Here is a 22,154-nt window from a genome sequence, read left to right on the forward strand (position 1 = left end):
AGGTGTTTTACTCGAACTTCCGATGAATCTAACTCAAGTACCGACTCTTGATACTTTCTTTCCCCTCTCATTCTCAGATGGTTATCACTCAGCCGAGTAAATCGCACTCCCATCTCGACTTTTTTTTTCTCTTATCTTCCTTTTCCGGACCTTTTTTCTTCTCATTCCGCAGATCAATCCTGTTTATTTCCATAACTATACTTTCTTTCTTTTTTCTCCCCGCCGGACTTGTACTTCTATTTCGAGGCAGGAGGCTAGGCCGGGGATGGACGCTCAGACCACATTCCTATACTTTATTTTGTTTTGTTTTTCTGTGTACGGCTGAGCGCAACTGTAACTGTGCTTCGAACAAAACAAAGATTACCCACAGAAACTTGTAAAGTATGCAGTCGTGTATGTGCGGAAATCGTGATGGACGATTGTTTTTCTGTAAGCAGTATGTGTGTGTCTTTATGTATGCATGGTGTATTGCGTCATCAATCAATGTCTGCATGAAGGAAGGAAGCAGGGATGGTGTTCGGCAAACAGGACAAAGGAAAAAAAACATCACAATGGAGAAAGTCAAAAATAGTAACATGAAAGATCAATGGATTGAATGGATTGATATTGTTTCAGGGGGTGTTCAAGACCCCACAAAGAGAGTCAGTCTAAAGAACAACATCGTAAAATGGTATCTAACAAGAAGCGAACAGGGGGGGAGTTGTCGTAAAATCGTCATTTGCATGTCCTGGGAAAAAATGGGAAAAACCACCAGCATGCTTATGCTTGTCATCGAGAGAGAGAGAGAAGATTTCTCATGTTTAAGTAGAGGCGTAGACTTGTCCAGCAGCGGAGAGGCTGCCGCCATCGGCAGTGATGAGGAACTGATTGCCGTCGCTAGGGGCAGCCATGTGGTAAGCGTAGCGCTCGATCCAGGGCTGGGCATCGAGCCAGGGAAGGACGTCCTTGAGGAACTCATCAGCGTTGCCCTCGGTGACACCAAACTCAGTGACCCAGACGGGCTTGTTGAAGGTGTCGTGGAACTTGTTGAGATAGTCCTTGAAGTCTTGGGGCTTGGCCCAGGCGTAGTAGTGGGCGACGACAAAGTCGATCTGGCAGTCGCTGCAGCCGTTCATGAAGGACTTGAGCCAGTTGATGCCCTTGCCGGGCTCGTTGCCATTGGTCACAGCGGGGGAGCCGATGCGGAGGCCCTCGTTGGCAAGGGGCTGGATGAGCTTGCGGTGCGTGTCGACGGCAGTGGCAACGTCCATGTTGGAGCCTCCACCACCGACTTGGTCAGGCTCGTTGAAGCTGAGGATGTGAGAGACCTTGTAGTTCTTGCGGGCGTTGGCAACGTTGTTGGCCCAGGTTGAGGCGCACCATTCCTGGTTGGAGTGGAGCAGAGGAACATATTCTAGGTCGGGGGCTTCGCCATCGATAACGGCCTCCCAATCATACATCCAGGAGATCTTGGAGGACTCGGCCATCATGCGAGCCCACTGCGAGCCGGCGACACCATTGTGCTGCTTGGGAAAGGCAATGCCACGCTTGCTTCCACCACGGGGCAGAAGAGGGGAAGCCTCAGTGAGAGCGGAAAGGCCAGCAAGGGCCATGATGAAGGTCGAGGTAAGCATTTTTAAGGAGTGTGATACCTGACGGGTCCGAGAAGGAATGTGGGGTGCTAGCAAGAGCGTGGATAGACAAAGAATGTCAAAAAAGAGAGACTGAGTTGCTGGAGTGCTGAGCTGGGGGAATATCATGAACCGGGGGCCATGTCGATACTTATACTAAGGCAGCGAAATGAGGACAAGACAAAGAAGCCTTAGACAATGCCCAGTAAGGGCCCACCACGGATGCGGGTGAGCAACACATGGCACAAGCTATGTTTGCCCAGATGCGGTGTTTCATCCAAGACTTGGTGCCGACTCGGAAAGAGAGAAAGTCCACACGTGCGATAAGATTATGGATCACCTTTCCCGCACGCCCCGTCAGCCCGGCGTCACGGCGTCGGCTGTGGGGTCTAGCCATTCGTCAATCACGATAGGGCTGTGATGGCTAAGACTTTGTGGAAATTGCATTTTGGCACAATCGTCGAATCACGACAGCAACGGTGCACTGTTGCCAGGCAGGTCGCTGGAGCCACGTAGAGTTCCGCGGCATATGCATGAAGAGAAAGGAAAAAAAGGCTTTTCAACACTGTGGGTTTACTCGGAGAAGAAGAACGTTGAGAGGGGCCTAACGCAGGAACCCTTGTCTAGATCAGTGTGTGCCTACGCAGGTACGGCCGCAGCAACGATGTTTGGTAATGGATTCCGGCGTGGAAAAGATTCTGGCTGGCCGTCTAGCCCACACGGTGTACCTTAGCGATGTCCACCAGTCCGTTTCAGGAAGTACTTTGTCCGGCAAAACCAACGTCCCGTGGCTGATCCTACTATCTTTTGAGTTTGCGAGCCCACCACGCCTTACCACGCACACCGTGCTCCATGCTGTCATCCAAACCATGGTTTTAGTCCCGGTCTCCGAACTACCACTACACCTGTCAGGCCCCCATTTTTTTCCTTCTGCACCCACTGTGGCCAGGCATCACGAAAATCTGTCTTGCGTTCTGAAAAGTGCATACGCAATCTCACGTGCTATCTGTACATGCCAAACAGAGATGTACGAGATCAGTATTACTAAGACTGCGATGCCGGGGCCGTGATCTCCCGCTAACTCCAGTGGACTCGGGCGCTTGAGAGGGGATTCGGGTGACAGCTCAGCGGCACGCCTTCTTTCCCTTCCGGCGTTTACGTGGCGCTCTCAACATAGCTGAAGGATGTCTTTCCCTGCCCGCCATATTGACGTCTGGGTGCTTGAGTGATATCACTGTGGGGGTTGGGATGGTCGAGAACTTTGGACGGTGTGCATGCATGGTGACTAGACCATGCGTATCCGTATTACTGACGGACTTACGTCTTCTCTCCTGGATCGCGTACTTGGCACAAGAGTGGCGAGCGTCGGACTCCCAAGGCGCTGCTGTCAGGTACGCCCTTTGCCGATCTGCACACCCAGGCCCTCGGCCCGTTTCACACCAAACCTTTTTGCTTCTTTGTTCATTTCGAGCCGCTTGCGTTATTCCTACCTCCACTATCCGGCGCCTAGAAGCGCCTGACTCGTCCTTTACCAAGTACCAATACCGTCGACTTGGGATACAGCACCAGAGACACTCGGTCCCGCCAAAATTCGCGCTGGGGCTAGAAGGCACCGGAATTTTGGGGGAACGCCCAGACGGTTTTTCGCCAAAGGGGCCACTCGCGCCTCCACTACCGGCGCCATTTTCTTGGTAGAAAAGCTACGCTGCACTAATGCACCTTGGCCGAATTCCCCTGAAGATGTTTTGCTGGGCATGAATAGGAAGGTCGGGGCGAGCGGATACGTAAATACACGTCTCAAAAGAGAAGGACCGAAGCAATCCCATACGGTATGGGTCGAGAACAATGTGGCGATGCACTGCAACATCGGCTTCGGGAAGTGAGGGGAGCAATTGTAAGCCATACGCTGCTTATTTACACTGTACGGTACGCCTTTTCTGGCGTTATACCTGTACATATGTACACTTCTTTGGGTAGAGAGTAGAGCACGTGCTCCCCAGTGCACCCTGGCCTCTACTTCAATATATTCCATTTACGCATATTCTGCGTTTAATGAGCCATGCAGCACGCATGTACGACATCTCCTTTCATCTTTCCAAGCCCGAGTTGAGAAACAAGAGTATGTCCGGGCTGCCGGGGCGGTGCCCAACATACGCGTCTTCCAAGCCGGGTCATGACAACGACCCAAGCACTATAACACGAAACTGTTATTGTCTATACGACATTTTTGGAACCACCTAAACTCCACTGCCAATGCATACGATGCTGTGTATGTGCTGTCTTGTTGTGCGATGCGGTCAGTGACTCGTATGCTGTATTGCGAGTATTTAGGTCGCTCTCTATCGCGTCTGGCTTCAAAAAAAAATAACTATAGAGCTTGCAACAAAGTGTTGATGACCAAATGGGTTTGTGAGGATGGCGTGTTGTTTGCCAAGTCGTGCTCCTGTCAGGCCAGAATCTTGACCGTTTTGAGGATTCGCGACCCAGACGAGGCGGCAGTGAATTATCCAAATCTTTTTTCCATTGACTTCTCACTATTCTATTCAAACATGATACACTCTATTCTAGGAAACCAAAATCTAGATTTTAGGTCTGCAATACGCTTGTGATGTAGTAGGTGCCCGTCACTACTAAATATAAAATGGGTATTTATAGGACTTAGCCCCCAAGCTCCCAGCGCTTAATATCTCTGGGTTGGAATCCACACACTACATCTATCATCTTATTTTTTTAATAGTAAAAAGTATGGGACCACGTACTGCAAGCACAATCCTGATAAATAATCCCTCCTTCATAAGCACACATGCTTTTACCATGCACATCCTCCCATCTCATGGACTCGACAGCCATAACCTCAAAGTGAAGAAGCCCACACCAGTACGAAGTATTATGTAGCTTCATGATACTGTCATCTACTTGCTATAGTAATTTTTTTACTTAGTTTTGTATTCGATTTCTCTGTAATTTGAGTATCTAGGCTGGTGTAGGTACAAAAGGCAGGTTCTGAGGGTAGGCAGTAGTCAAGGAAGAAGGAAATCTCAAGGAAGCTTCTCTAGCACCGAATCTTAGAAACTCCTAGCTGTATTATCGGAAAGTGAATGTAAAAATTCTCTTGACACGGAATTTGAAAGAAGGCCTGGATTCTGCATCTTTTGGGGGGGGAGGAGTGGATTTATGGTTTGTTATTCTTCGTTTTCCACTTATCCCCTATTCTTAAAAAAAAAGACATCGCAAAAGTCTTACTGTACATCAGGTCTCGTTTTACTGCAGTGAGGTTGCATTGTATGTTCATTCCATAGGCGGCTAAGGCAGATAGGAAAGTTTCTCAATGCATCTAGAAAAAACTGGCATTACCTGCTACTGCATTGGTTGATAAGATGTAAGATGTAGAGATGAAAATTAGTCACGGACTTGATAGTACACAGGTTCACCAAGGCTCTAGAGGCATGATGATATAAAAAAGTACTCCATCGCTCATGAATGTAGGATTTGAGATAGTCAGAGTAATGTTTCGTATGGCTGCACACATGTTCTCACATGTTATCTCTCTTGACTCAAGATAATTTTGGAGGTTCGATTGACTTCGTAGGATGAAAGTGACAGTAAGAACTGAACTATAAGCAACAATGTGGAGTAAATATTGATACGAAAGCAAGGTATATTTGATAGGGAGGAGAAGTCAACGACAACATCATCTGGAATCAAGAAAAAAACAGATGAATTTTCCAAGTAGAACTTATGACAAGGAGAAACAAATCACAAATGCTTAGCATGCACAGTATGATGATATACATACTATCTTACCATGCATTCTAGTACACAACAAAATCAACACAAGAAAAAAACAAACACATCAAGCATGAATATCTCATTTGATATCTACACAGCGCACAATCCACTCGCCAATGATATCGCTTAAACGCTATACGCCAAAACAGACACCACCCATGCAAGGATATCGAATATCTAGCGCTTAAATTCCCCCAACCCAGTACGCCCAGTAACAATGCACACACAACCAACTAGGAAACGCGCTCACGATCCGCCCTTTGGAGACTGGTAATGCTCGACATAGTTCCAAGGAACCGCCGACATTTGGACGTATCGGCCTTGCTTAGGGTCGTACACGGCGCTCACGTTGAGCGTCAAGCGGGCGCGGTCACCGTAGATTTCTATGAGAGCTCTTACTATGAATGCGCCACGGGGAGGTTGCAGTACGATGGGCATATAAGTTTTGGCGAAGTCGGCGCGGAATTGAGTGAGGTCTAACGTCATGCTTTTTGGGTCGGGGAGGTCGAGACCTATGCTTGCAGGGCCGTCGACGGGGGCTGGTGAGGGCGAGGCACCTGGCTGCTGGGTGTCGTTTGCAGAGGCTGAAAAGGAGTTTGGGGCTATGCTCGTGGGTCCGCCGGTGGACTGGCGGTTTGTGGAGATGCGTTGGAAGAGTTCCTGGACAGTTTCTGATTTTGATTCTTGGTCCCAGCCCATGTAGATTTTAAAGGTCTTCCATGCCTTTTCTGCTTTTCTTACCGTATCTTTGCACAAAGCATCTGTGGCTTCCTTGGGATACAGTACCCGCTCCAGACGCCGGTGATGGGCGTCTTCAACCGGGCGTGTTGCCTTGCGCCATTCCAGATTCTCAGTGAGCTCGATGCCTGGACGCTCGTACTCGACTGGTGGACCGTTTGGGAACTGTATCTCCACCCATGACATGCCCTTTGAGGTATCAATCTTGCCAAGGCGAGAGGTGTACAGTGTCTTCTTCTCGGCATTATTACGCACTATACTTACCAACTCCTCTATGGTGTTGTTAGTGACGAGCGATTACTCCCTCACCAAGTCGTACTTACTACGTATCTTATTCGCTCTTGCACGGTCGGTGGCTATCTCCTTGAACGTCTTCCACTCTGTATCCGAGCCTTTATAGAATGTCCTTGGCCGTGGTCGCGAGAAGCCCGTGGGTATGAATAGAATGGCGTCATCGTCCTCTTCTTCTTCATCGTCTTCCTCAGAGCCAGCTACTTCCCACCCATCTTGTCTACCTTGTTCTTGTACCTCTTCAACCTCGATTTCTAGGCCCAAGTACTGGATAAGGCCGTAGGCTGCGGCAGTGACGGCGACTGTGCCAACGAGACGTCTGCAAAGTGAATTAGCATGTGGCAGGAGTGGACTTGTGAGACTGCTCACGTATTGCTAAAGAAAGGCCGGCGTATACGCACTCGCTGGATTATGATGCTGTCGTGGCCATGGCGGGCGGCCGATCGCACTATGTGAGAATGAGGGACCCTGTTCAAGAGGGAGAAGTTGCGCCGAAGCATCAGTGGCCTGGACATGGCAAGCAGAGATTATGAGAGACGTGAGTGACAAGAAGCGACATGAAGGCGCAATGTAGACTCAAAAAATGCAGGTCAAGTTTGCTGGACAAAGAATAGATTGCATGTTGTGGACAAATGGTGCTCTGGCTATAGGCGTGGGCGATAGGCTCGGAGGCGTCCAAGGCAAGTTCCGAGATCTGGGTCTCAGCTTCCCCGGCGACTGCATCATCGCCGCCGCAGCAACGAATCTCTCCAACCCCAACCCATCACCCACGATGAAGCTATCCGGGGCCTTTTTCGCCTCATCACTGTCCTGCGCTGTGCTTGCAGCTCGGCCAACCGTCAGCCCAGAGACTGCGCGTCTTATCATCGCCCAGCGCCTGGGCCTGTCGCGATTCCACTCACTCGAGCATGCAGATGCTGACACCATTCACCACATCAACACGTACGGAGGAAAGCGGCAGCTGCTGTTTGGAGCAGATGATTCAGACGTTTCCAAGGCGCATCTGCTAGTCTGGGCAGAGGATGCCGACCAGGATGAACCGACAGGTGGGCAGAGGCAACGACCAACACGGTCACGGAGAGCTGCCGGCTAACTCGAGCTTGCAGTCATCATCAACGATGGATCAGATCGCACACTAGACTTTTCTATATCCGGAACGCCCTCTGCATCTGACAACGACCGCCTCATCCACGACTTTATAGTGCAGGCCGAGTCGCTGCCAGAACACCCAGACTCCCAGCAGCGAACATACAAGTCCAACTTTGAGATTGAATCGGCGCTTCCCCCAAAGAGCAAGTCAAAGGCCTACAATGGCTACCTCAACATGTGGCGCATCGACGAGAGCTCCAAGATGACGGCCGAGGAGCTCGCCAAGGTGCTGAGCAACGTCAACAAAAAGGCAGAGGAGACTGGTTTCTCCACAACCGTAGTCATGATGCCGCGCTCGTCTAAGTCCAAGTCCAAGCGTGCCGCCAACCCTTGGGGCACCTATGACGTGCCTGCCATGGAGGCGCGTCGCCAAAACCCAGAAGCCGTTCTCTCCGCCATCCCCTCAACCTCAAAGGTTCCCGATCTCGAGGACTTCCCTACCATCGCCCAGGCCGACAGCAACAAGAACAAGAAGGGACCCGTGCGCGGCATCCTCCCCGTCTGCTTCAAGTCGCTGGACGCTTGCCAGAGCCAGACTCATAACTGCTCCAGCCACGGCGAGTGCACGCTCCTCCACAAGGGCCGCGGATCTGGATCCAACCAGGAGACAGTTGACTGCTACGGATGTGCCTGCAAAGCTACAGTTGAGCATGTGGGCGAAGACAAGGGCATGGAATCCAAGAAGAAGGTGACTTACTGGGGAGGCCCCGCCTGCCAGAAGAAGGATATCTCTGTTCAGTTCTGGCTATTTGTCGGCAGTGGTGTTGTCCTGGCCTTCCTCGTCTCGGCTGGTATTGGCATGCTGTACTCGATGGGTGCTGAGGAGCTTCCCAGCGTCATTGGTGCCGGTGTTAGCGGACCCACTGCGAGGAAGTAGAAAACTGGAGTGTAAGAGATGAAGTGTAAGAGACGGAGGTGTAAGTTGACGAGGATAAATACAGAGCAAGAGGGGATCGGCAGAGCTGTACAAGTTTTGGCTTTTATACATGGTGTATCAGAACCATTGGTTAGGATGACAAAGCGTAGTAGCATGTACTCTATGGGATCATTGGCGTTTGGTAGTAGTGCAATCAACATTTGAGCAAGTTAAAAAAAACATGGTATTCGCGCCTATGACGCTGTTGTGTGCAAACGTCTAAACAATGCGCCACCTGAATGCTGGAAAACGCCAAAAGCCTCATCCCTCTTCCCCCTGTCCCTAGAAATGTACTCGAATTAGAGCTTGAAGTATACCATGACATGCAAGGTACTCAGTTCTTGCTCTTCTCCACCATTACACCGTCCTCCTCGCTCTTCGCCTTCTCGTCATCCAATTCCTTCATGAACTCTGACTGGATGCCAGCCCGGCGGTTCTCCCACCACTCCTTCTCGGCGGGAGCCTTTGCCTCAATCTCGGCCAGACGCTCGCGGATGTGGTTGTTCTGGGCCATTTCAGAAGCGGATTGGAAGATAGTCTGGCCCCAGTTTGGTGCAAATGCATTGGCCTGCAGATTGTCAGTTTAAATGCAGCATGTCGCAAATGCGTTACGCAAACTCACCTCGTTGACAACATCTCTAAGCTCTTCTTCTATTTCCTTCTCAGCGCGCTGGAACCTCTGCCACAAATCATCGCCTACACTACCCCTCTGCAACAGGACCTGGAGCGCCTGCTTCGCATTCCTAATCTGGACAATTCGGTGGATATCTTCCGTTGCCCGGCGAAGCAGGGCGGCCTTTAGGATGCTGTCTGGCACCTTGGGTTCTTCCATGTGCAGAAGGGAGAGGTAGACATTGCGCTGGAGGTGGGTGGGGAACCAGGGTTCGAGAGACGCAGCGTTGGCAGCCTTGCGTTTGCGATATAGGTTTGTGAAGACACCGAAAGAGCCAGCCAGTATACCAATGTAGGCAAAGGGCACGGTGAGCATAAGCCAGTCGACGGCGTCAAAGGGCCACATTTTGGATCGTGGGCGTCAGGTGAGGGCCACGGGAATTACTATTGGTGATGTAGAGAAATGTTTGGTTGGCGGGACACGTTGCAGACGACGGCAAATGCTTTTGCAAAAGTGCGAAAGGAGCGGCAGTGTCCTCACAAGTGAGATCCAGTTGGGGAGGAGGGTGAAGGCCAGGTAGTCGTGGAATGCGCTCGCCGTATGGTCAGTTATCGATAGAATATCTGGCCAGTTCGCAACTCGGCAAAGGGCCGGGTGGTTTCGCGCTACAACCAGGGTGTGCGCTAACGTCGCGCGCGTCATTCTGCCGCCTTCGACGCCCTCCTAGTCACTTTGTATGTAACCCATCTACAACCACCGTTCATTACTCCCCAACTCTGCCTCTATCTACACCTCTCTTACCTCCTGCAACCTCTTCCGCTTCTATTACTTCACCCGTTCTATTCCCAACGATTTTGCCCCGCCCGCCAAAACTGATAGTGTCCCGCCATGATACTCAGGTTCGTTAGTAAAGAGGGCCAATTCAGATTGACGGTACAGCCCGAGGATACTTTCACAGATATTCTCCCACAAATCGCCGAGAAGCTCCCTAAGAATGCCGATCTCCAGAGCCTCAGTGTCAGCAACCGTCCGCAAGGTGGCGATGCGAGGAAATTCGTAGATCTTGAAGGTGTGAGCTTCAAGCAAGTGAACCTGTCGTAAGTAGCTTGGTCAAGCTTGATGTCGTCGCTCACGCCTCCTTAGGAATGGCGCACAACTCTTCCTATCCTTTGAAGAGCAATCTACGCCATCGAATGGCCATGCTGCAATTGTCTCTGGTGGCGCGCGACTCAACGGCAAACCCGTCCAACCCTCCGAAACCGCCTCTGTGCCCCTCGATGCCCCCACACAGATCATAAAGAAGCCATGGGAAGTGGTCAGACAGTCTCCGCTTGATGATCGGCTCGATAGGCAAGATGGCAAGATTCCTCGCAAACGCGACGCCCGCATGTGCACCCACGGACCCAAAGGCATGTGCGACTATTGTATGCCGCTGGAGCCCTACTCGCCCGAGTACCTTGCAGAAAAGAAGATCAAGCATCTTTCCTTCCACTCGTACCTGCGCAAGGTGAACTCGGCAAAGAACAGACCAGAGCTCGGAAGTTCTTACATCCCACCTCTGACCGAACCCTACTACCGCGTACGACCTGACTGTCCATCGGGACACAAGCCATTCCCAGAGGGTATCTGCACAAAGTGCATGCCCAGCGCCATCTCGCTCAAACCGCAAGAATATCGCATGGTGGACCACGTTGAGTTTGCATCTATACAGGTTGTCGACGATTTGATCAACTTCTGGAGGCAAACTGGTTGTCAGCGATTAGGTTTCTTATACGGCAGATATGAGGAGTACACTGAGGTGCCACTAGGGACAAAGGCTGTGGTTGAGACCATTTACGAGCCACCACAGATCAATGAAGTAGATGGCATATCGTTGGGTGACTGGGATAACGAGCAGGTTATTGACGACATCGCCGCACAGTGCGGGCTGCAACGAGTCGGTGTCATTTTTACTGATCTTCTCGACGCCGACAAGGGCGATGGCTCCGTCATCTGCAAGCGACACATAGATTCCTACTACCTGTCTTCGCTTGAGGTTTGCTTTGCGGCACGGTATCAGGCAAAGTATCCTCGGCCGTCAAAATGGAGCGATACCGGTCGACATGGATCTAACTTTGTAACATGTGTTATTAGCGGAGATGACCAAGGTCAGATTGGCATCTCATCTTACCAGGTATCAAACGATGCTGTTGAGATGGTGCGCGCCGACATCATCGAGCCTTCCGCGGAACCCAAGGTTATGCTTGTCCAGTCAGAAGAAGACAACGAGGCGCTTAACCGCACGCGATATATTCCTGAAGTTTTCTACCGAAAGATCAACGAGCACGGTGCAAACGTACAAGAAATTGCTAAACCTGACTTTCCAGTTGAGTATCTGCTTCTTACACTTACTCATGGTTTCCCTACTCAGCCCAACCCTCTCTTTACTGGCGGCAAGTTTCCAATTGAAAACCGCGAAGCCATGGGCGAAATGCCCGAGATTACACATCTTAGCAAGGCTCTCAATGCCAAGGCAAATGGCCTCGCTCTCAACACTGCCAGTGGCTTAAAGGCGATTTCGAACTTTCACATGCTCTGCTTCATCCACAACCTGGGCATCCTATCAAAGGTACATTGTCTCCTGAATTCAGCTGTTGTTTACTAATCCGGTGAGAAGGACGAAGAATCGCTTCTGTTCAAGGTTGCATCGACGCACGATACCTCAGAAGGCTCAGCACTCCAGCACACACCAGGCTGGGCAACTCTTCTAACCATTCTCAAAGAAAGTGGTGAGCGCCCCCCGAAACGTTCCTATCAGTCTCCCTCTCCCTCTCAATCAGCCAGGAGGGGGGCTGCAGCACCTCTTCCCCTGGAGCACCAGCGTACAATGCGACAGCCCTCCTATGGCTCAGATTCCGATTCAGTACAATTGGCTAAGCGGGTCAAGGGGGTTAGGCTGAATGGGAAGTAGATTAGATATTTCTAGTCTGGCTCCTGAGGCGTGACCCTTAACACCATAGGTACGAATTTCGACCGATGATGGGCAGCACAGCAGAGCGCCAATTATGATGGCTTGTGGTTTTGATGAACGAATGGATGACGCCAAGATGAGCGAGGCATGCATGAGATAAGCAGTGAGCTGTAATGTTCAGCTTTAGATCGAATAATTCAAGAAACATTCTGATCTTCCAAACGACATGACATTCTATGTGCAGTGATGGTGACGTGATTGGCGAGCCGCCGCACGGTTGGCAATAACGTGCTTTCGCGAGTTCGCGTCGACGCGTCGCACTTTAGCTCTCCAACTTTGCCCAACTTCAACGCAGCCACTACAAGCGACAATGGCCGATTTCTTCAACATCAAGGCCCGGCAACAGGCCGCTGCGCAGGCGAGTTCATCCAAAACTCCCACGACAAAGCAAGAGCCAAATCGCCTGCAACCATGGGTAGAGAAATAGTACACAACCCCACGTATCAACCGACTCGTAAACTCCAGGCTAACGACTATTGTAGCCGGCCCAAGACGCTGTCCGAAGTCACAGCCCAGGATAACACTATTCAAGTCCTTTCCCGCACAATGCAGTCCTCCAACCTCCCCCACATGCTATTCTACGGCCCCCCAGGAACAGGAAAAACCTCGACTATCCTCGCTCTTGCCAAAGAACTCTACGGACCCGAACTCATGAAGTCGCGCGTGCTGGAATTGAACGCATCCGATGAGCGTGGTATCAGTATCGTACGACAAAAAGTCAAAGACTTTGCCCGCCAACAACTTAGCGTAGCACCAACATACAACGTTATGGTAGAAGACAAGAGCGGGACAGGAGAAGGAGGCATGGTACGATACCGAGACAAGTACCCATGCCCACCCTTCAAAATCATCGTCCTCGACGAGGCAGACAGCATGACGCAAGATGCACAATCCGCGCTCCGCCGCACGATGGAAACATACAGCCGCATGACGCGCTTCTGCCTCGTCTGCAACTACGTCACCCGCATCATCGACCCCCTCGCCTCCCGCTGCTCCAAATTCCGCTTCAAAAGTCTCGACCAGGGCAACGCCGTCAAGCGCGTTAGCGACATCGCTGCTCTCGAGAATGTGCGGCTGGACGACGGTGTAGCAGAGGAACTAGTGCGTGTAGCGGACGGCGATTTACGGAAGGCAATTACGTTCTTACAATCTGCTGCGCGGCTTGTCGGCGCTCTACAATCTCAAGGCGGCAGCAACAAAAAAGGAAAAAAACGTACGGCGGTCCCTGAGGATGACGAGATGGATATTGATTCGAGCAACACAGCGACACCATCTGTGTCCCTCCCCACAATCGCTGAAATCGCAGGCGTTTTACCCCCTGATACCCTCTCTACTTTCACGTCTGCCCTCTTCCCCAAGTCTTCTGCACAAAAATCGATACGGTATAATGAAATTGCTAAGGTAGTCGAGAATATGGTTGCAGAGGGGTGGAGTGCAGCGCAGACGGTGGGGCAGTTGTATGAGCAGATTATGTTTGATGAGCGAGTGGAGGATGTGAAGAAGGTGCGGCTTGCGGCGGTTTTTAGTGAAACGGATAAGAGACTTGTGGATGGGAGTGATGAGCATCTTGCTGTCTTGGATTTGGGTGTTAGGGTTGCTGGGGTGTTATGTTTGTGAGAAGCGATATGATGATTACATGGAAAGCATAAAGTGTGGAAATGAAGAAAACTTGATTCATAGTAATCATGGTGCAGATGGATATCTCCGCTGGGGTATTTAATATACACACACTTTGGAAAAAAAACCTCCTTCAATCTTTCTCTCCCTCCGTTGCTTCTTGAAAACGCACAACCACCAGGGCTTCGCCTGCTACTCTTTCCACGTACACACACAAAAGTTACTAAAAAGAAGAAACAAGAAGACAAAAGACATTATACTGTATTAGTCGCCTACCACTCACGCGTCAACACGCAATAACGACGTCTGTCATTTACTCATCCTCTAAACAAACAAACAGAATCCCAGCGCAACACTGACATACGCCACAGCCGCCAGCAGACCCGTATGCATGGTATTTCTAAAGCCAGCAGAAAACAGCGCAGACGGGGTTGGCGAGGCGGATGTCGTAGTGACTGTGGTGCTGCTGTTGGAAGAGTGAGAAGGGAAAGCTGAGACGGTGGAGGAGAAAAGGGGGGTTGTTGCTGTCGAGGTGGATGAGGGAGAGGACTGTGGCTGGTTAGTCAGATGCAACAAAAATCAGAACAGAGGGAGTTTTTTTTTGGAGGGATGGTCGTGTATGGTAGTAGACTGCAAAGAAATATGTGTTGTTTACTTACCAATGAAACCTGCACAGAGCTAGACGTAACCGCAGCCGCAGACACAAACGCAGACGACGCCTCTTCGCTCACCAGACTACTGGTAAGAACCGTGTTCGAAGTCGGAGTCGGAGTCGGAGTTGGAGTCGGAGTCGAAGACGCTTGACTAGTAACCTCGCTGCTACTGCTGCTACTACTCGTACTCTCCACAGATGAAGTAGTAGTTGCAGGGTAAAACTGAGGCAACAGGCTCTTGACATCATCAGGCAGGTTCTTGTACCAATCCGGTTCAGAAGTACCCGTCAGCATAGGAATGCTGGTGCCAGATGGCATGGCGGTCTTGAGCACTGACAGTATGGAGAGCTGTGTTGGGTTCATGTCGGCAGGGTCCATGGCACGGTCCAGAAGCATGTTGGCGTCGTCGTTATCCTCAATTAAGTAAACTCGAGATGCCATGGCTGTGGTGGCGACGAAGAGGAGTGTTGTGAGTCTCATTTTGCCAGCGTTTGTCGGTGTTGTTAACTAGTGTATGTAGATGTTGGGTATCGTGGAAAGAGTGAAGTGGCTGTGCTGCCTGCAGGGTTACGTGGGTAATCGAGAGATGAACCTAATGAGCGGCTTGGTCTAAAGGACGGGATATTACAGAATGGCTACTCAAGTGTCGTGGGTGAGATGTTGTGGGTGAACCGGGGGGTTTTAATAAGCAAGCAAACAGCCAGCACGACCAAAAGGATGAAGTGAACGAGAGGCTTGCCGACTTGACGGGTCTGTGCCGAAGCTTTTGATCGCTCTAGGATCTCTGCTCGAAGAAAAATTCGTCTGGTTCGTGGATAGTATCGTGAGATGAGGGCTGAGGATGGACCGAGAGAATATCCGCGCCAATTGTTGTGTCCTGCACACCGTACCTTAGATCCAATTTCCAGTAGCGGAAAACAGGAGTCGTGAACTGTGAACCTGCTTGGAATAGGTACAACGTCAAGGATTTGTGAAGTGGTGATTGAAATATGCACAAGTACAAGTTCCCAGTATGTGTAACGCTGTGAGATGATCGTACGCGGTAATAGTGTGGCATAAGTTTGTGCGCGCCGCCAATGAGTAAAGGGTGACGAGACTCTGCGTGACAAATTCTGCAATCTGAATGCCCGAGTGTGCAACAAAAGACACTTGGTGTTAAAAAAATCAGTTGGCGCTTATTTTGACAGGTGTTTGCGCATGAATGTAAAACCGAAGGACTGCAAGGAGTCAAGGGTAAAGTAAAGCGAAAACCATAACCAAAACACTCCCATGTGCGGATGCTACAGATATTATGTATCTCTCTTGGCCGCAGAACCATGGCACGGCCTATAGATATCATAAACATTCCGCGTCGCAGCCTTAGCGTTGAACGAGGGAAACTTGCCGTGTTCATATTCTTCTCCTCACGTTCACGATGCGGCAAATCATTGTTGGCGCAACGGGTTTGCGCTACGGCACACCAAACCTGCGGCCGTTGAAACAGGACGGAGGTTTCGGGATATTCTGGCCAATCCAAACACTTTGTGCCTGAGAAGATATGCGCCTTTTGAGGGAAATTACATAGACCCTGAAAGTAGTAGCGCCATCGTGAGGAGGGGAAAGATCTTCAAGTCTTCGGTTTGAGATTCGATGGTCCTGGTGATGGAAGAACAGGCACCAACAACGAGGATTTTCGAAACCAGTTGCGACACCACCGCATGTCTTTCCTATAATTGGATTATCGTGGGATAGTCTTTGATTTGTTGTCTGCATCCCCGTGAAGGCGCTCGTTTATCCGAATGTGTGTGCGACCAGAGCCAGACCGTGGTATTCCACTTCGTCGCAGATGGGAGTGCGACAATAAGTTTTTGAAGGCCCGGGAGGACTGCGGTTTCGGAATGGCGGAGAAGTCCTCGGTGGAATAGGCCTGAGTTCTCGGATTCGTCGCATTCTGCTTTGGGACTCCATGCCTCGCTTCACCGCTTTCCGACGCACTCATTCCCAAGCCATCGTCGGTTTGTTTTTCCGCCCATCTTCTATCGTCCGCTGAGCCACTGGGGTGCTTTGACAATCTCTTTGCTCATGTACTTACTTATATATTTCCGGTGTGGTTGGTGTGAGACTGGTGATTTTAGTGTTTCCCGAGGGGCACCATCCTAAAGGGGATAACGCCAAAGGGGGTAAGCCTCGGTAGGCAGTACGACAAGGCTTACACATGCTTTTGGAATGAATGTGACAGCGTACCTTTGCGGAGTAAGGGAGATGCCCGCCTAAATGGCTGTCCTCGGGAATCGTGGTGTGTAGGCGGGGTTGTGGCGGTATAAGTGTACCGACGACGGCTACCCCTCAAATGACATGCAGCTTCCTGCGTCGATAACTCAACAGAATCAAATATAAAACATCAGCCTTTCGCACTTTTGAAGAATCTGCAAAGTCAGCAAGACATTGTACCAGCAAATATGGCGTCTCCCGCGAACATTGATATCAAGAACCTCGTTGGACAATGGACTATGGTAAGACTCTGGCGAATTCCATGATTACCAAACGAGTAATGCTTCAACAGATCCTCTAACGTTACCTCGCAGAACAAGTCCGAGTCTGATGCCTTCGATCCAGTTCTCTCACTCCAGGGTATCGGCTGGCTCACACGAAAGGCCATTGGGGTAGCAACCCTGACTCAATACTTGCACCAAAGCCCTGTCGATGGTTCAGACGGTGTGCCTACCACGCACATTAAGATCGACCAGGTCCTCACCGGTGGCATCAAGAGTTCGCCCGAAAACCGAACCCTGGACTGGACCTACCGCGAGCACACTGACTTTATCTTCGGCGTCATCAAAGGCCGTTCTCGCTACTCCACTCTCCAAAAATTTCAGCAAGAGTCCACGGAGACAGGTGCGACGGATGAAGATATTAGGTACATGACTGAGGGGTGGTTGAAGGAAACCCAAGAAGGTGAGATCATAGAAAGTTTTATGTCCAATGCGGTCAACAAGTGGATTTCATGGAACGTTTGGGGCTTCGCTGAATCTGGCGGAGAGAGGAAGTTAATAAAGAAGTTTACTGTTAGGAATATTGACACGGGTGCGGTTGTGAGGGTGAAAATGGTTTACGACTACCTTGGTCCATTAGAGGAGTAATCCGCACAGAGTATAGTCTACGAATTAGCTTGCCTTCATTGACCTTATCTGCTGAATGTTAAAGTTGTCTTTTTCTTCGCCGTGTCTGTATTTAAATCTCCAATCTGGCAGTCATATCCCTCAAGTCCACAGCTGTCGCACAGCATGTATTGCCCATAGTCGTGCGACTCTGCACAACGTTAGGATACAACTCAACATTTTGGTCAGATCCTCGTACAGTAAGGTTCGTGTGTGGACTCGCACTTCTTTTCTTGTGCTTTGCGCCTGATTGAGATGCAGTGACGTAGTGCACGTCGCTCATGCCAGGCTTAAATACGCAGTAGACTTGCTACCAGAGGGACCACAAGATCAGCAACACCTCTGGACTCGTCCTTTTGCATATTCAGACGGCAACTGACAGCGTCAAGTTGCGACATGATTGTCTCAAGCATCACGGCCAATCTCTTCCTTGGCCTGGTTGTCTTGACTTCGGCGATATTGATCGTAATCATAATTTACCTGCTCATTCGATTCGTCAATCGGCCCAAGAGAAAAGTTAATCTTCGACAAGATTTCGAGCCAAGGCTTCTCGACCCCGAAAGCAGTCGCGAGTCTCGTCTATCGCATCGACTTTCCCGACAGCAAACACAGCGAGAACAGCGAGAGGATCTGCTGCAACACTACTCGTCAGTGTCACGGCCACCATCTATCGAACTTCTTCCCAAGATCAAGACTAGTTCTAGCGATGACAGAGCAAGTGAGTGGTTGGAACAGGGTGTTTCTGATAAGGGGTTCGATGTGGTTGAAGGGGATCTTGGAGAAAAGAAGCATGAGATGCGACAGGTTGCGGTCATGAAACCAAAGAAACACCTGAGATGGGAATGTACAGACGAAAACATGGATGGCTGTGACAGAGTGCCCGGGGTAGCTGAAGATACAAAAGGTGACCGAACAGCATGTACGGAATACCAGTCGGAGAAGGCACTCGATGTTGCTGTTTAATTCGGATATACGAAAGGCAACCGCATCGTTGTTCATCGGCTAGTTTTGAGCTTCCATTGTTTTCGCCGAATATGCGAATATTTTCAGTTTCACTAGTCCTCAGAAGGTTCTGTTTTAGCATTCTGTTAGCACACTATTATGTATTGGCTGCTCAGCCAGTGTCCTTGCAACAGCTGATATCATGCCATTGAGGACGGTCAAATTCTATGTGACCGAATGATTTACGTAGCGTATCGTTGAGCAGAGAAATTCAGTATATTGTTAATCGTCAAACATAGTCAATGGGTAGATGCACAGAGAAGCTCACGTGCTTATTATTTTTGTGTCTGTTCCGCCGGCTAAGGCGTAAGCCTCGCAGACATGAGCAACGAACGCTGATCAGCAGAGATGCAGATACAGGGGTGAAAGACGTTGCGGTAGGAACATGGAGGAGCGGATACCCTTGTCCGGTTTCGGGCTAGCCCCGAAGCTCGGGCCGACGTAGCGACTAAATTTCATGACTCTCGTAAACAACGACTGTTTGGGCTTGATGCCTTGAGCTATTTCTCCTCTAGTTCACTGATACGGTGACTCTCTCTGCACCCAAGGGCCAGAACTCTCTATCAACGCGCCCATTTTCCGCATACGTAATCGTAGCTGCGTACCAAAACCGCGCCGCCGTCTGCCCCACTCGCTTCCATCAGCCGCGAACACCCCACCGCACGAGCACACGAGCGCTTCCATTCGCGACACCCAGCTGCAAACATGTCGGGCGATTTGGATATCGATTTCACGCGCCGGAACAAGAAACCGCGCCCGCTTTCTGAGCACGAGAAGGAGAAGCTGGATGAGTTTGTCGACGCGATCCACTACTCGGCAAGGTCGGTTGTTTGTTCAAGGAGCGGTCAGCGCGAGTTGTACTGACGCTGGCGATAGGTACTCGGACGACGTTTACGAATATCGCCATGTACAGCTGCCCAAGCAGATGCTGAAAGCGATTCCCAAGGACTACTTTGATGGCGCACGAGGCACACTGAAGCTGCTATGGGAAGAGGAGTGGAGGGCACTGGGAATCACTCAGGTACGGGCGCTGACTGAATATCCATACCGCTTGCTGACATGAAGACAGAGTCTGGGATGGGAACACTATGAGGTACATGAGCCAGAGCCGCATATTTTGCTCTTCAAGTACGTTTTGTTCTTTGTGTGCATACAGCAAAGTTTGGACTGACTGGGTATAGGCGACCTATCAACTACCAGCCGCCTATGCACTGAAGAAGAGGACGCCTCCGCGCGGCTTCCGGCTTTCTTCATGTCAAACGCGACACGCGCAACACTTGCGCAGACTATGACGGCACTCGACATGGCCTATTTTTTCCTTGGGATACCTTCCTGCTTGTTTGTCGATTTAGAGCGAGAGACGCTAGATATAACGACGATATGATCATGGCAAAACACATGACGCGCTACATGGCCTTCATATGAGGCGTGTTTGGGATTCCATTATGCGAGGGGGTGACGAGTGCCCAGACTTTGTACATACGATTATCACAGGAGCTTCGCCGAGGGCATGAGCAATCAGCAGATTCCGTGAAATTAGTACACGGGTATTGACTGTTGTATCAGAAAATCAACAACTGATCCTATATTGAATTGAATTTCTCTATCCGCTGGTGATGTCAAGATGCTTACGAGGATCACGAACTCTTTACACATGATGCAAAAAACACGTAACCAACAGTTGTCCGTGAAGTCTGTAGTTTCCATACGTGCGCAAACAGACTTACTCAATCACGACACCAAAGAAAAGCATTGTACCGGCACCGACATTGCGTCTTAGAAGAAGCTTGATGGGCGTCAAACGTGGATAAAACGAACCCTCAAGCCTAACACAATGTCTTCTATCTGCATCATCAGTGGAGAATAAAAAACAATAGTACCTCGGGCGTGAAGGTGAAGACCCATCACTCATACAAGATTAGGATTTGGCTCATGGCGGCCACAGAGCTCTGAGCTTGTTGCTGATCGGCCTAGTAAGTGGCAGCATGCTCACATGTGCTTCCCCAACGTCGAGTATTATTTTTGGTATAATCCCCAGACGTTTGGAATGGTATAGCAGATTTGGGGAAAATAGATATACATGTATCGGAGAAGTTGGAAAATGAGTAGCTTTGGATGGGAGAAAAAAAGGACTTTGCTCATTACAAGCAAGGCATGTACCTAGCAACGCCCCTCGGACACGGGATAGTTTTTCACAAGCTCATACAGTATGTATAAATGAGCACTCTGTTGCCCGATTTGCTTGCTTACCCAAAGTCAATTTACATGTTTACATTGTAGTGCGGAAACTCAAAAGGTTCGAGAAGGAAAATGACACGAAACCCACTAGGACCAGCCAAGACACTATGGCTCTTGTAAGATGTATGGTGCCAATGCTAGTAGGCGTGGTAAGAAGATTGATTGATTTTCATCGATATTGGTAAGTAGTATATTGCCATGTCAGCATTGGCGTGGGGTCCCCAATCCCTCGGCAAGTCTTGTAAACTTTAAAGCTTAAACGGGGGAAGTAATACCCCAGACCCCAGCTCTGAAAATCAATGTGACTAGAGGGGGGTGAGACGCAAAGGATATCCCGGATTGTAAGGATTGGCGACTCGCCTTGTCGAGACAACCTTATAGCCACATGTCAATCAATGCCAGTGCGCGCGCTACAGCTTCCGTGTTTCAGAAGGTGTCGTCAGCGAGACAATGATAAATGTTAAGTGGCTATACAATAACTGTATTCCTATCACACATATGTAATCTCACACCGCCGGATGGTACAACATGACGTGGAGAGACGGCCTGTCGGTGTAGGTTGCTGATGTAAGTAAGTAAACATGGCTCGTTGATCCTTGACAAACGGCAAATGCGACAACTGATGCATAAGAAGACGGCTGCAGAGCAGGCAGGTAAACATGGAGGATTGGATCCGGAGAATAGCGGCCCGACTTGCCAAACGATGCCATTGGGCTAAGCATAGTTCGCTCGCGTATGCTGTCACATGCAGATCTGCGATCAAAGATCTCGTAAACGTAACCATGGAACCCTGAAGTGTCTGAAAATTGATGTGGTTGGGCGGAAGTAGACATCCTCGAAATTGACCAGTGAGGGAGCGCGGAGTCTGAGCGCGCGGAGCAGAGGTCAAGGGCGGTTACGGGCCTTTGGAGGGTGATAACGACTAAGGGCAAGGTTCCGTTGTTGAGAAATTGGAACACAGTCCTTAGCGAGGCCAGATAGGGTAACGCAGAGAGGGCAGCTGGGGGACCCACCTGTCGCTTTGCACGAACATGACCCAAGTTTGAGGTCGCTGGCAGTGCAAGGCTAAAGGCTGAAGCTTTTACGTACACAAGCGTAGATCTCGACCGTCTCACCCCAGCAGGCGAGGGCAATTGACCGCGGCTCGGTAGCGACATGGGCAAGAATGGGGCTCCAAAGGAGCAGACAAGGCGGGTGTGACATCACCGGGAAAAGAGGTGGACGGTAGATGGGATTGGCGGAGGATTCCGGATGCTGCGCATTGCCGGTGGTCGGAGGGCAAAACGTTTTGCCTGAAGGGCGAGCGGTGAGGGTATCGTGGGCAGGGTTGGCGCGGAGCAGAATGGCAATCAGGGGACCCACTAGGATGTATTTCTAGGGCACTGTGGAGA

The 22,154-nt window shown here is 50.3% G+C and overlaps 12 protein-coding genes across 12 annotated transcripts; 7 read left to right on the forward strand and 5 right to left on the reverse strand.

The window, feature by feature from the left end:
* The first annotated feature begins 9 nt into the window (after positions 1-9).
* On the forward strand, positions 10-428 carry COCSADRAFT_339809 (uncharacterized protein). The gene has a single exon (XM_007703288.1). The coding sequence runs from the start codon at positions 78-80 to the stop codon at positions 378-380; it is 303 nt and encodes a 100-aa protein (XP_007701478.1). The 5' UTR covers positions 10-77; the 3' UTR covers positions 381-428.
* A 287-nt stretch (positions 429-715) lies between these two features.
* COCSADRAFT_38148 (glycoside hydrolase family 128 protein) lies at positions 716-1,901 on the reverse strand. Its single transcript, XM_007702899.1, has one exon. It carries the CDS (start codon positions 1,590-1,592, stop codon positions 801-803), a length of 792 nt encoding a protein of 263 aa, XP_007701089.1. The 5' UTR covers positions 1,593-1,901; the 3' UTR covers positions 716-800.
* Positions 1,902-2,849: 948 nt separating this feature from the next.
* COCSADRAFT_339835 (uncharacterized protein) lies at positions 2,850-3,733 on the reverse strand. Its single transcript, XM_007703289.1, has one exon. It carries the CDS (start codon positions 3,640-3,642, stop codon positions 3,139-3,141), a length of 504 nt encoding a protein of 167 aa, XP_007701479.1. The 5' UTR covers positions 3,643-3,733; the 3' UTR covers positions 2,850-3,138.
* Positions 3,734-5,417: 1,684 nt separating this feature from the next.
* COCSADRAFT_38149 (uncharacterized protein) lies at positions 5,418-7,047 on the reverse strand. Its single transcript, XM_007702900.1, has 3 exons — positions 6,798-7,047; positions 6,461-6,747; positions 5,418-6,409 (listed from the first exon to the last, which is right to left on the reverse strand). The coding sequence occupies exons 1-3, from the start codon at positions 6,941-6,943 to the stop codon at positions 5,646-5,648; spliced, it is 1,197 nt and encodes a 398-aa protein (XP_007701090.1). The 5' UTR covers positions 6,944-7,047; the 3' UTR covers positions 5,418-5,645.
* A 153-nt stretch (positions 7,048-7,200) lies between these two features.
* COCSADRAFT_27721 (uncharacterized protein) lies at positions 7,201-8,454 on the forward strand (the record flags this gene model as incomplete). The annotated part of the gene is made up of 2 exons (XM_007702765.1): positions 7,201-7,474; positions 7,535-8,454. The coding sequence occupies 2 exons, from the start codon at positions 7,201-7,203 to the stop codon at positions 8,452-8,454; spliced, it is 1,194 nt and encodes a 397-aa protein (XP_007700955.1).
* A 186-nt stretch (positions 8,455-8,640) lies between these two features.
* Positions 8,641-9,602, reverse strand: COCSADRAFT_339854 (uncharacterized protein). Its single transcript, XM_007703290.1, has 2 exons — positions 9,116-9,602; positions 8,641-9,061 (listed from the first exon to the last, which is right to left on the reverse strand). The coding sequence occupies exons 1-2, from the start codon at positions 9,509-9,511 to the stop codon at positions 8,828-8,830; spliced, it is 630 nt and encodes a 209-aa protein (XP_007701480.1). The 5' UTR covers positions 9,512-9,602; the 3' UTR covers positions 8,641-8,827.
* Positions 9,603-9,994: 392 nt separating this feature from the next.
* COCSADRAFT_161800 (uncharacterized protein) lies at positions 9,995-12,056 on the forward strand (the record flags this gene model as incomplete). The annotated part of the gene is made up of 3 exons (XM_007703291.1): positions 9,995-10,203; positions 10,250-11,714; positions 11,763-12,056. The coding sequence occupies 3 exons, from the start codon at positions 9,995-9,997 to the stop codon at positions 12,054-12,056; spliced, it is 1,968 nt and encodes a 655-aa protein (XP_007701481.1).
* Positions 12,057-12,389: 333 nt separating this feature from the next.
* COCSADRAFT_38154 (uncharacterized protein) lies at positions 12,390-14,101 on the forward strand. The gene is made up of 2 exons (XM_007702901.1): positions 12,390-12,542; positions 12,599-14,101. The coding sequence occupies exons 1-2, from the start codon at positions 12,427-12,429 to the stop codon at positions 13,731-13,733; spliced, it is 1,251 nt and encodes a 416-aa protein (XP_007701091.1). The 5' UTR covers positions 12,390-12,426; the 3' UTR covers positions 13,734-14,101.
* A 480-nt stretch (positions 14,102-14,581) lies between these two features.
* COCSADRAFT_71524 (uncharacterized protein) lies at positions 14,582-14,785 on the reverse strand (the record flags this gene model as incomplete). The annotated part of the gene is made up of 1 exon (XM_007703292.1): positions 14,582-14,785. A coding segment is annotated over one exon (204 nt), but the record flags the coding sequence as incomplete, so codon positions are not given.
* A 1,925-nt stretch (positions 14,786-16,710) lies between these two features.
* On the forward strand, positions 16,711-17,696 carry COCSADRAFT_38158 (uncharacterized protein). The gene is made up of 2 exons (XM_007702902.1): positions 16,711-16,878; positions 16,951-17,696. Exons 1-2 carry the CDS (start codon positions 16,825-16,827, stop codon positions 17,503-17,505), a joined length of 609 nt encoding a protein of 202 aa, XP_007701092.1. The 5' UTR covers positions 16,711-16,824; the 3' UTR covers positions 17,506-17,696.
* A 183-nt stretch (positions 17,697-17,879) lies between these two features.
* COCSADRAFT_359607 (uncharacterized protein) lies at positions 17,880-18,486 on the forward strand (the record flags this gene model as incomplete). Its single annotated transcript, XM_007703293.1, has 1 exon — positions 17,880-18,486. Exon 1 carries the CDS (start codon positions 17,920-17,922, stop codon positions 18,484-18,486), a length of 567 nt encoding a protein of 188 aa, XP_007701483.1. The 5' UTR covers positions 17,880-17,919.
* A 525-nt stretch (positions 18,487-19,011) lies between these two features.
* On the forward strand, positions 19,012-20,128 carry COCSADRAFT_145663 (uncharacterized protein). Its single transcript, XM_007703294.1, has 4 exons — positions 19,012-19,346; positions 19,402-19,546; positions 19,595-19,653; positions 19,707-20,128. Exons 1-4 carry the CDS (start codon positions 19,231-19,233, stop codon positions 19,738-19,740), a joined length of 354 nt encoding a protein of 117 aa, XP_007701484.1. The 5' UTR covers positions 19,012-19,230; the 3' UTR covers positions 19,741-20,128.
* Positions 20,129-22,154: the final 2,026 nt, after the last annotated feature.

Source organism: Bipolaris sorokiniana (genome assembly GCF_000338995.1).
Source record: "Bipolaris sorokiniana ND90Pr unplaced genomic scaffold COCSAscaffold_9, whole genome shotgun sequence".
NCBI classification, from domain to species: domain Eukaryota; kingdom Fungi; phylum Ascomycota; class Dothideomycetes; order Pleosporales; family Pleosporaceae; genus Bipolaris; species Bipolaris sorokiniana.

Coding starts and splice junctions, on each gene's coding strand:
- COCSADRAFT_38148 (XM_007702899.1), bottom strand. CDS start 1,592: ATGGCCCTTGCTGGCCTTTCCGCTCTCACTGAGGCTTCCCCTCTTCTG.
- COCSADRAFT_339809 (XM_007703288.1), top strand. CDS start 78: ATGGTTATCACTCAGCCGAGTAAATCGCACTCCCATCTCGACTTTTTT.
- COCSADRAFT_339854 (XM_007703290.1), bottom strand. CDS start 9,511: ATGTGGCCCTTTGACGCCGTCGACTGGCTTATGCTCACCGTGCCCTTT. Junction 9,062..9,115: donor TTAGAGATGTTGTCAACGAG/GTGAGTTTGCGT, acceptor GACAATCTGCAG/GCCAATGCATTTGCACCAAA.
- COCSADRAFT_38154 (XM_007702901.1), top strand. CDS start 12,427: ATGGCCGATTTCTTCAACATCAAGGCCCGGCAACAGGCCGCTGCGCAG. Junction 12,543..12,598: donor CAACCATGGGTAGAGAAATA/GTACACAACCCC, acceptor CGACTATTGTAG/CCGGCCCAAGACGCTGTCCG.
- COCSADRAFT_145663 (XM_007703294.1), top strand. CDS start 19,231: ATGTCGGGCGATTTGGATATCGATTTCACGCGCCGGAACAAGAAACCG. Junction 19,347..19,401: donor GCGATCCACTACTCGGCAAG/GTCGGTTGTTTG, acceptor CGCTGGCGATAG/GTACTCGGACGACGTTTACG. Junction 19,547..19,594: donor GGGCACTGGGAATCACTCAG/GTACGGGCGCTG, acceptor ACATGAAGACAG/AGTCTGGGATGGGAACACTA.
- COCSADRAFT_339835 (XM_007703289.1), bottom strand. CDS start 3,642: ATGGAATATATTGAAGTAGAGGCCAGGGTGCACTGGGGAGCACGTGCT.
- COCSADRAFT_38158 (XM_007702902.1), top strand. CDS start 16,825: ATGGCGTCTCCCGCGAACATTGATATCAAGAACCTCGTTGGACAATGG. Junction 16,879..16,950: donor TCGTTGGACAATGGACTATG/GTAAGACTCTGG, acceptor GTTACCTCGCAG/AACAAGTCCGAGTCTGATGC.
- COCSADRAFT_38149 (XM_007702900.1), bottom strand. CDS start 6,943: ATGTCCAGGCCACTGATGCTTCGGCGCAACTTCTCCCTCTTGAACAGG. Junction 6,748..6,797: donor CGGCCTTTCTTTAGCAATAC/GTGAGCAGTCTC, acceptor TTCACTTTGCAG/ACGTCTCGTTGGCACAGTCG. Junction 6,410..6,460: donor AAGAGCGAATAAGATACGTA/GTAAGTACGACT, acceptor ACAACACCATAG/AGGAGTTGGTAAGTATAGTG.